This window comes from Pseudoliparis swirei, chromosome 24, assembly GCF_029220125.1.
Source record: "Pseudoliparis swirei isolate HS2019 ecotype Mariana Trench chromosome 24, NWPU_hadal_v1, whole genome shotgun sequence".
In the NCBI taxonomy this organism is placed as follows: Eukaryota; Metazoa; Chordata; class Actinopteri; order Perciformes; family Liparidae; genus Pseudoliparis; species Pseudoliparis swirei.
This window is the reverse complement of record NC_079411.1, coordinates 409,055-418,272: the sequence shown is the minus strand read 5'-3', so window position 1 is coordinate 418,272 and position 9,218 is coordinate 409,055. Positions and strand designations below refer to the sequence as shown.

At 59.1% G+C, this 9,218-nt stretch overlaps 1 protein-coding gene and 1 long non-coding RNA gene across 2 annotated transcripts in view; one reads left to right on the top strand and one right to left on the bottom strand.

Moving 5' to 3' along the window:
• si:ch211-79m20.1 (platelet-derived growth factor subunit B) overlaps positions 1-5,872 on the top strand; it is a 13,797-nt gene extending 7,925 nt beyond the window's left edge. Inside the window, exons 4-6 of the mRNA XM_056408652.1 lie at positions 5,084-5,167; positions 5,242-5,438; positions 5,615-5,872. Of these exons, the coding sequence (XP_056264627.1) occupies positions 5,084-5,167; positions 5,242-5,438; positions 5,615-5,872 (539 nt within the window). The remainder of the gene's footprint in view (positions 1-5,083; positions 5,168-5,241; positions 5,439-5,614) is intronic.
• Positions 5,873-8,202: 2,330 nt separating this feature from the next.
• Positions 8,203-8,967, bottom strand: LOC130190178 (uncharacterized). Its single transcript, XR_008830924.1, has 3 exons — positions 8,510-8,967; positions 8,342-8,458; positions 8,203-8,228 (listed from the first exon to the last, which is right to left on the bottom strand). It is a non-coding gene; the product is annotated as an uncharacterized LOC130190178 (long non-coding RNA).
• Positions 8,968-9,218: the final 251 nt, after the last annotated feature.

Genomic DNA, 9,218 nt, shown 5'->3' with positions numbered 1-9,218 from the left:
ATCTCTCATGAGAAACCAGTTGTCCATGATGGATCTGTCTCTGTGGATGATCGTCTCTAGAAGCTTCTTCAGACGGTTGGCGAGCAGCCTGCACAGAAGTGTCTGTCTGTCTGACCAGCCCACCGTCCGCAGTGTTCAGGCCCCTTGTTTGGGGAGCAGAGCTGCCTGTCGACATGTCGTGGGCAGCGGGCCTGTCCCTGAACGCCCCGCAGCTCCTCCCACAGGTCGGCTCCCAAACACCTCCGGAAGTGCTCACAGAAATCTGCAGGCACGTCCAGTCCAGGAGCTCCATCAGCAGCCCTCTGACCCCCAGCAGCGGTCAGCTCCTCCCGTCCAGGAGCTCCATCAGCAGCCCTCTGACCCCCAGCAGCGGTCAGCTCCTCCCGTCCAGGAGCTCCATCAGCAGCCCTCTGACCCCCAGCAGCGGTCAGCTCCTCCCGTCCAGGAGCTCCATCAGCGGTCACCTGACCCCCAGCAGCGGTCAGCTCCTCCCGTCCAGGAGCTCCATCAGCAGCCCTCTGACCCCCAGCAGCGGTCGGCTCCTCCCGTCCAGGAGCTCCATCAGCAGCCCTCTGACCCCCAGCAGCGGTCAGCTCCTCCCGTCCAGGAGCTCCATCAGCAGCCCTCTGACCCCCAGCAGCGGTCAGCTCCTCCTGTCCAGGAGCTCCATCAGCAGCCCTCTGACCCCCAGCAGCGGTCAGCTCCTCCCGTCCAGGAGCTCCATCAGCAGCCCTCTGACCCCCAGCAGCGGTCGGCTCCTCCAGGGTGACGCTCTCTCCTCGGGGCCCAGCTGAGGGTCTCCAAGCAGCTCGTCAACGCTCTCATTCCTGAAGATGGCGCCGCAGAAGCTCACGGCCTGCCGTCTCACTTCAACCGGGTCAGTCGTCATCTCACCATCAGGGAAGCGGAGAGAAACCATTTGTTTGGTCCGAGAGACGGACCTCTCCAGACTGGAGGAGGAGGAAGGAGGAGCCACCATGTCCCCAACACCGGGGAACCTCCCCCTGACCACAGCTCGTTCTCGTGAAGATGAACCGAGTTGTTCTTTGTTCCCGTTGAAGCCGATGCCCAAAGACCCAACCCTCACCTTGTGCACCGAAACATGAAGAGGAAACGTGAAGTAGAAAATCAACAGTCTCAGAAAAAAACTCAAGTGCAGCACATTCATGACCGCTTCACTTAGTTCTCCTCTTCTTGGAGCCTTTCTTCGGCTTCAACTGCTTCCTGATAGCAGTCATGTATTTTTTAAGACGGTAGCGCTTCTTCTCATCTAAAGTCTCCACACCAACCTTCCTCTGTATTGATAAAACACTTTTCATAAATTTGTGTGCATCTGGAAAATGCTCTAGAACATCTACCGATTGCCCAAAGTTCTCATCCAGAAAGCTATTGATGTCCTCCAGCTTGTAGAGATCTCCATCGTAAGCCTGGGACTCCATCTCCTCCTCCACCACACAGGCCTCTCCTCTCTCCTCCATCTCCTCCTCCACCACACAGGCCTCTCCTCTCTCCTCCATCTCCTCCTCCACCACAGGCCTCTCCTCTCCTCCATCTCCTCCTCCACCACACAGGCCTCTCCTCTCTCCTCCATCTCCTCCTCCACCACACAGGCCTCTCCTCTCTCCTCCATCTCCTCCTCCACCACACAGGCCTCCTCTCTCCTCCATCTCCTCCTCCACCACACAGGCCTCTCTCTCCTCCATCTCCTCCTCCACCACAGGCCTCTCCTCTCCTCCATCTCCTCCTCCACCACACAGGCCTCTCCTCTCTCCTCCATCTCCTCCTCCACCACACAGGCCTCTCCTCTCTCCTCCACCTCCTCCTCCACCACACAGGCCTCTCCTCTCTCCTCCACCTCCTCCTCCACCACACAGGCCTCTCTCCTCCATCTCCTCCTCCACATCACAGGCCTCTCCTCTCTCCTCCATCTCCTCCTCCACCACACAGGCCTCTCCTCCCTCCTCCTCCTCCTCCTCCTCCACCACACAGGCCTCTCCTCTCCTCCATCTCCTCCTCCACCACAGGCCTCTCTCTCCTCCATCTCCTCCTCCACCACACAGGCCTCTCCTCTCTCCTCCACCTCCTCCTCCACCACACAGGCCTCTCCTCCATCTCCTCCTCCACCACACAGGCCTCTCCTCTCTCCTCCATCTCCTCCTCCACATCACAGGCCTCTCCTCTCCTCCACCTCCTCCTCCACCACACAGGCCTCCCCACTCTCCTCCATCTCCTCCTCCACCACACAGGCCTCTCCTCTCTCCTCCATCTCCTCCTCCACCACAGGCCTCTCCTCTCTCCTCCACCTCCTCCTCCACCACAGGCCTCTCCTCTCCTCCATCTCCTCCTCCACCACACAGGCCTCTCCTCTCTCCTCCATCTCCTCCTCCACCACAGGCCTCTCCTCTCTCCTCCACCTCCTCCTCCACCACACAGGCCTCTCCTCTCTCCTCCATCTCCTCCTCCACCACACAGGCCTCTCCTCTCCTCCATCTCCTCCTCCACCACACAGGCCTCTCCTCTCTCCTCCACCTCCTCCTCCACATCACAGGCCTCTCCTCTCTCCTCCATCTCCTCCTCCACCACACAGGCCTCTCCTCTCTCTCCTCCATCTCCTCCTCCACATCACAGGCCTCTCCTCTCTCCTCCATCTCCTCCTCCACCACACAGGCCTCTCCTCTCTCTCCTCCATCTCCTCCTCCACCACACAGGCCTCTCCTCTCTCCTCCATCTCCTCCTCCACCACACAGGCCTCTCCTCTCTCCTCCACCTCCTCCTCCACCACAGGCCTCTCCTCTCTCCTCCATCTCCTCCTCCACCACACAGGCCTCTCCTCTCTCCTCCATCTCCTCCTCCACCACACAGGCCTCTCCTCTCTCCTCCATCTCCTCCTCCACCACAGGCCTCTCCTCTCTCCTCCACCTCCTCCTCCACCACACAGGCCTCTCCTCTCTCCTCCACCTCCTCCTCCACCACACAGGCCTCTCCTCTCCTCCATCTCCTCCTCCACCACACAGGCCTCTCCTCTCCTCCATCTCCTCCTCCACCACAGGCCTCTCCTCTCTCTCCTCCATCTCCTCCTCCACCACACCGGCCTCTCCTCTCTCCTCCATCTCCTCCTCCCCCACACAGGCCTCTCTCTCCTCCATCTCCTCCTCCACCACAGGCCTCTCCTCTCCTCCATCTCCTCCTCCACCACACAGGCCTCTCCTCTCTCCTCCATCTCCTCCTCCACCACACAGGCCTCTCCTCTCTCCTCCATCTCCTCCTCCACCACACAGGCCTCTCCTCTCTCCTCCATCTCCTCCTCCACCACACAGGCCTCTCCTCTCTCCTCCTCCTCCTCCACCACAGGCCTCTCCTCTCCTCCACCTCCTCCTCCACCACAGGCCTCTCCTCTCTCCTCCATCTCCTCCTCCACCACACAGGCCTCTCCTCCCTCCTCCTCCTCCTCCTCCTCCACCACACAGGCCTCTCCTCTCTCCTCCATCTCCTCCTCCACCACACAGGCCTCTCCTCTCTCCTCCACCTCCTCCACCACACAGGCCTCTCCTCTCTCCTCCACCTCCTCCTCCACCACACAGGCCTCTCCTCTCTCCTCCACCTCCTCCTCCACCACACAGGCCTCTCCTCCCTCCTCCGGGCCAGCAGCCTGGCTCTGATCGGGTTCAGCTGTCGGCCCGTTGCTGCTGCCTGCTACACTTTGCTTCCTCTCTTCCTCTTCTCCTCTCAGTGCTACCTTCACCTTTTTTCCTTGTGTTTGTCCCCTTCCTTTCCTCCCTTCCTTTGCTCCTGTCAGTACTTCTTCCACCTTTTTTCCTTCCGTTTCTCCACTTTCCTTCCTCACTTCCTCTGCTCCTGTCAGTAAATCCTCCACCTGTGTTCCCTCTCCTGTTGTATTCTGAACAGCTGAAATCTCCTCGTTAATATTTCCTTCGGCTGAATCAGCACTCTGCTCCCGGTGTGACTGTCGCCCCCTCCTCCGCCCAGTGGGCGGAGCTCGCCGCCACTGGGCGGAGCCTCCGCCCGCCCCCCGGGCCTCGCCCGCTCGCTGAGCCCAGGCGGCCCGCCTCCGCAGTCGTCCCCGGCTTGGGGTTCCTCCGGCCGGCTCGCGAGGACAGCTGTCGCGGCTTGTGCCCCATCCCCACCTAAAGCACTTCATGCTACCCGTGCTAGCATACAGCATGTAGTGCTGAGCCTTGTGCTTCACTCTGAAGGAGATCTCCAGCGTCTGAGACGGACAGTTCAGAAACATTCACACCTGCCTCCGGAAGGACTTTACGTGTTTCAGTTTAGGGTGTCTGCACCCCAGACCGATCGTTGTGAAGCCGCTGGATATCAGCGCGGACACATACCGCTCCTCCGTAAAAAACACCAGCAGCCCTCGGTTCAACCTGGAGGCGTCGGAGATGTTCGTGGACAACATCTCCCACCGCCAGGATAACCTCCTCCGAAGTACCGTCGGACTCGATCCGGACGCCAAGACCCGGAGACGGCGTCTCAGAGGACGCCATCTCACTCCAGAAACACGGTTATCTCCACAAAACACCAATAAACCCCCAAATAAACCAACAATCAGACACTAGAAACACAACAACTCAATCACACAGTGAAATATGAAAGACAACATGTGAAAAGTTTGAGAAAAATCACCAAACATTTGCCCTCACCACGCTCTCGATCGTGAGCAGCTCCCTCCAGAGAGAGAGAGAGAGAGACAGAGAGAGACAGAGAGAGACAGAGAGAGAGAATAACTATGACCGAGACAAGGTCACCGCATTCTGTCGCTCCAGATTCATGTGTGTGTGTGACTGTGTGTGTGTGTCTGTGACTGTGTGTGTGTGTCTGTGTGTGTGTCTGTGTGTCTGTGTGTGTGTGTGTGTGTGTGTGTGTGTCTGTGTGTGTGTGTCTGTATGTGTGTGTGTGTGTGTGTCTGTGTGTGTGTGTGTGTGTGTCCTCTAAACTCTCAGCGTGTGATGTAATAGATTCTTCGCTCTGATGCGTCTGCAGGAGTCGTGTTCATATCTGAATAAACACGTATATTAACACATATTAATGAACACACACACACACCTTGTTCCTGCAGAAGATGATGATGAAGATGAAGATGAAGCAGCAGGCGGGCCTCTGCTGGTGAACCAGACCCACAGCCGCTCCACCAGGAGTGTCGGTAGGTTCTGATCCTGTTGGTGCTGCTCAGCTTCTGACGCCACAGCACCAACCCCCCCCCCCCCCCCCCCCCAGCGGCGGTGCAGCCGGCGCAGCAGGCGGTGTGTAAGCTGCGGACGGAGGTGATGGAGGTGACGAGGTCCATGCTGGACCGCCGCAACGCCAACTTCCTGCTGTGGCCGCCGTGCGTGGAGGTGCAGCGCTGCTCCGGCTGCTGCAACACGCGCGCCCGGCAGTGCGTCGCCGCCGCCGCCGCCACACGCCGGCTCACGGTAATGCTAAGCTAACCGGCTAACGGCGCCTTTCCTTCGCCACCTGTTAAGGTCAAAGGTCACGTCTCACCTGCAGACGGAGTGGAGGAAACGCTTCCTCTGCTCTAAGATGAAGAAGAAGAAGAACGGATGGAGCATGAGAACGATGAAGAGTTGATGGTGTTCTTCTTCTTCAGGTGATAAAGATCCAGTACAGCAACAAGAGACCGCACTACGCCCACGCCACCATCACCGTGGAGGACCACGTCAGCTGCCGGTGCCAGCTCTCCTCCTCCTCCTCCTCCTCCTCCATCATCATCCAGAGGAACCCCGTTCCGCCTCCCCCGTCCTCCCCCCGGGCCCCCCCCTCGGCTCACGCCTCCAAGGCCGACCTCCACCGGCACGACGACCTGAAGCACAACCAGCAGCACGGCGGCGGCGGCGGCGATCGTTAGGCGCCGCCCGCCCGGCCCGGGCGGGCGGTGCCCGGCGTCGCGGTCGGCCACGGCAGCGGCTCCGACGGGAGCCGGGAGGAGAGCGGCGTGCATCCGGCGGCGGCGGCCGGCGGCGAGGAGGAGGTGCAGCCGCTCCACGGGGGAGGGGGGGAGGAGCTGAGGACGCAGCGCCGGCTGAACACGCCGCAGTCTGACGCCGCCTCGCCGCCCGGCGGCCCGGGCCCCGCCCCTCCTGCGACCGCCAATCAGAAAGACTCGGAGGTCGCAACACAGGCGCCGACCCTAACGTCCAATCAGACAACAGGAGGCGGCGAGAGGGAGGAGAGCGGCTCCGCCCACAGCGGGGCCGGGGCGGAGCCGGCCAATCGGGGGGCGGAAAGAGACTCAGAAGTGGGCGGCGGGTTCGGCCATTTAACGGAGGAGGAGGAGGAGGAGAGGAGGAGGAGGAGGAGGAGGAAAGCTGTGGAGGTGCTTCAGGAGCCGGATCCCCAGACTCATCTTCATCCTCGTCTTCATCAGCGGAGACCAAAGCCAACCACGTTGAGAACAGGTGAGGCTCCGCCTCCTGCGCGAGGGAGCAGGGCGCCACTCTGTACTCATGTTGGTGCACCTCCTCTCTGCTCCTCCAGGGCTCCTCCTCCTCTCTGCTCCTCCCGCCTCGCCGTCGACCCGCCGGCCCGCCCGCCGCCCGCCGGAGGAGCACCGCCGCATCAACAAGGCGGCCCTCAGGGCCCTGATCATGTAGCTGCAGGTGAGAGGGGGGGGGAGGAGGAGGAGGAGGAGGGAGAGAGATGGAGGAGGAGGGGGAGAGATGGAGGAGGAGGGGGAGAGATGGAGGAGAGAGATGGAGGAGAAAGGAGAGAGATGGAGGAGGAGGGAGAGAGATGGAGGAGGAGGAGAGAGATGGAGGAGGAGGGAGAGAGATGGAGGAGAAAGGAGAGAGATGGAGGAGAAAGGAGAGAGATGGAGGAGAACGGAGAGAGATGGAGGAGGAGGGAGAGAGATGGAGGAGAAAGGAGAGAGATGGAGGAGAAAGGAGAGAGATGGAGGAGGAGGGAGAGAGATGGAGGAGAAAGGAGAGAGATGGAGGAGAAAGGAGATGGAGGAGGAGGGAGAGAGATGGAGGAGAAAGGAGAGAGATGGAGGAGGAGGGAGGAGAGAGATGGAGGAGGAGGGAGAGAGATGGAGGAGAAAGGAGAGAGATGGAGGAGGAGAGAGATGGAGGAGGAGGGGGAGAGATGGAGGAGAAAGGAGAGAGATGGAGGAGGAGGAGAGATGAGGAGGAGAACGGAGAGATGGAGGAGGAGGAGAGAGAGATGGAGGAGAAAGGAGAGAGGAGGAGGAGAGAGATGGAGGAGGAGGAGAGAGATGGAGGAAGGAGAGAGATGGAGGAGAAAGGAGAGAGAGGGAGGAGGAGGGAGGAGAGAGATGGAGGAGAAAGGAGAGAGATGGAGGAGGAGGGAGGAGAGAGATGGAGGAGGAGGGAGAGAGATGGAGGAGGAGGGAGGAGAGAGATGGAGGAGGAGGGAGAGAGATGGAGGAGGAGGGAGAGAGATAGGAGGAGGGAGAGAGATGGAGGAGGAAACATGAGAAGTCTGAAGAGACTGAGAGCATTTTGTATTTCTGCTGATGAATTGAAGAACATCATATTTGTGTATCTCTATCTTTCACAGGAAGTGGTGATGCACCAACAGGAAGTGGTGACGCACCAACAGGAAGTGGTGACGCACCAACAGGAAGACGGAGGGACTCAGGGCCCCGTGAAGAGACAACACTGGACTGTCTGGGCGTGAACCCCCCAGCCGACGGGGGCGGGGCCTCGTTGCACTCGGCGGCCGTTGATTGGCTGCTTGGGCAGTTCTCCGGTCCACAGACGGAGAACTCAGAACAGACTAAATGTGGAGAACTGGATCTATACACTGGAGCGCAGGCCCCGAGGCCGACGCCCACCCTGACCATGTGACCCCACTGACCATGTGACCCCACTCACCATGTGACCCCACTGACCATGTGACCTCACCCTGACCATGTGACCCTGACCATGTGACCTCACCCTGACCATGTGACCTCACCCTGACCATGTGACCCCACCCTGACCATGTGACCCTGACCATGTGACCTCACCCTGACCATGTGACCCCACCCTGACCATGTGACCTCACCCTACACATGTGACCCCACCCTGACCATGTGACCCTGACCATGTGACCTCACCCTGACCATGTGACCTCACCCTGACCATGTGACCCCACCCTGACCATGTGACCTCACCCTGACCATGTGACCCCACCCTGACCATGTGACCTCACCCTACACATGTGACCCCACCCTGACCATGTGACCCTGACCATGTGACCTCACCCTGACCATGTGACCCCACCCTGACCATGTGACCTCACCCTACACATGTGACCCCACCCTGACCATGTGACCCTGACCATCTGACGCTGACCATGTGACCCATGTGACCCATGTGACCCTGACCATGTGACGCTGACCATGTGACCCTGACCATGTGACCCTGACCATGTGACCCATGTGACCCTGACCATGTGACGCTGACCATGTGACCCTGACCATGTGACCCTGACCATGACCATGTGACGCTGACCATGACGCTGACCATGTGACCCTGACCATGTGACCCTGACCATCTGACGCTGACCATGTGACCCATGTGACCCTGACCATGTGACCCTGACCATGTGACCCATGTGACCCTGACCATGTGACGCTGACCATGTGACCCATGTGACCCTGACCATGTGACCCTGACCATGTGACCCATGTGACCCTGAACATGTGACCCATGTGACCCTGACCATGTGACCCTGAACATGTGACCCATGTGACCCTGACCATGTGACCCTGACCATGCCTGTACTCGAGCCTGCTGGGTAACCACGGTGACGGTAAAGTCTTAACGCTGTGTCGTACTAATGCTTGTAGAGGATTTAGGGGACAAACTTGACCTCTTAACTTATTTAAAGATAGAGGATTTGAAGACCTCCAGTTCTCACGTGTAATGATAATTATTGGTCGTACAACTGTTACTGTCTTGAATGTTATTTTTAATAACAAATATAAATGTTCAACAAAGAGACGTATTATTATAGAGCGTGATGAAGTGGGTTGGAGCTCCACACAAAGTGAATACTGAATACTCTGTGTGGATCGTCTGGCCCACGGGGTCAGCAGCGATGTCTGGTCGCCATGGCAACGCATCAGCACAGGAGTATCATATGGTGAAAGGGGGGGAGAAGATGAACGACATCGAGGAGGAAGAACCCCCCCCCCCCTCTGAAGCTAATTCAGTCAGCAGAACATGACTCAGCGTGACCTTTAG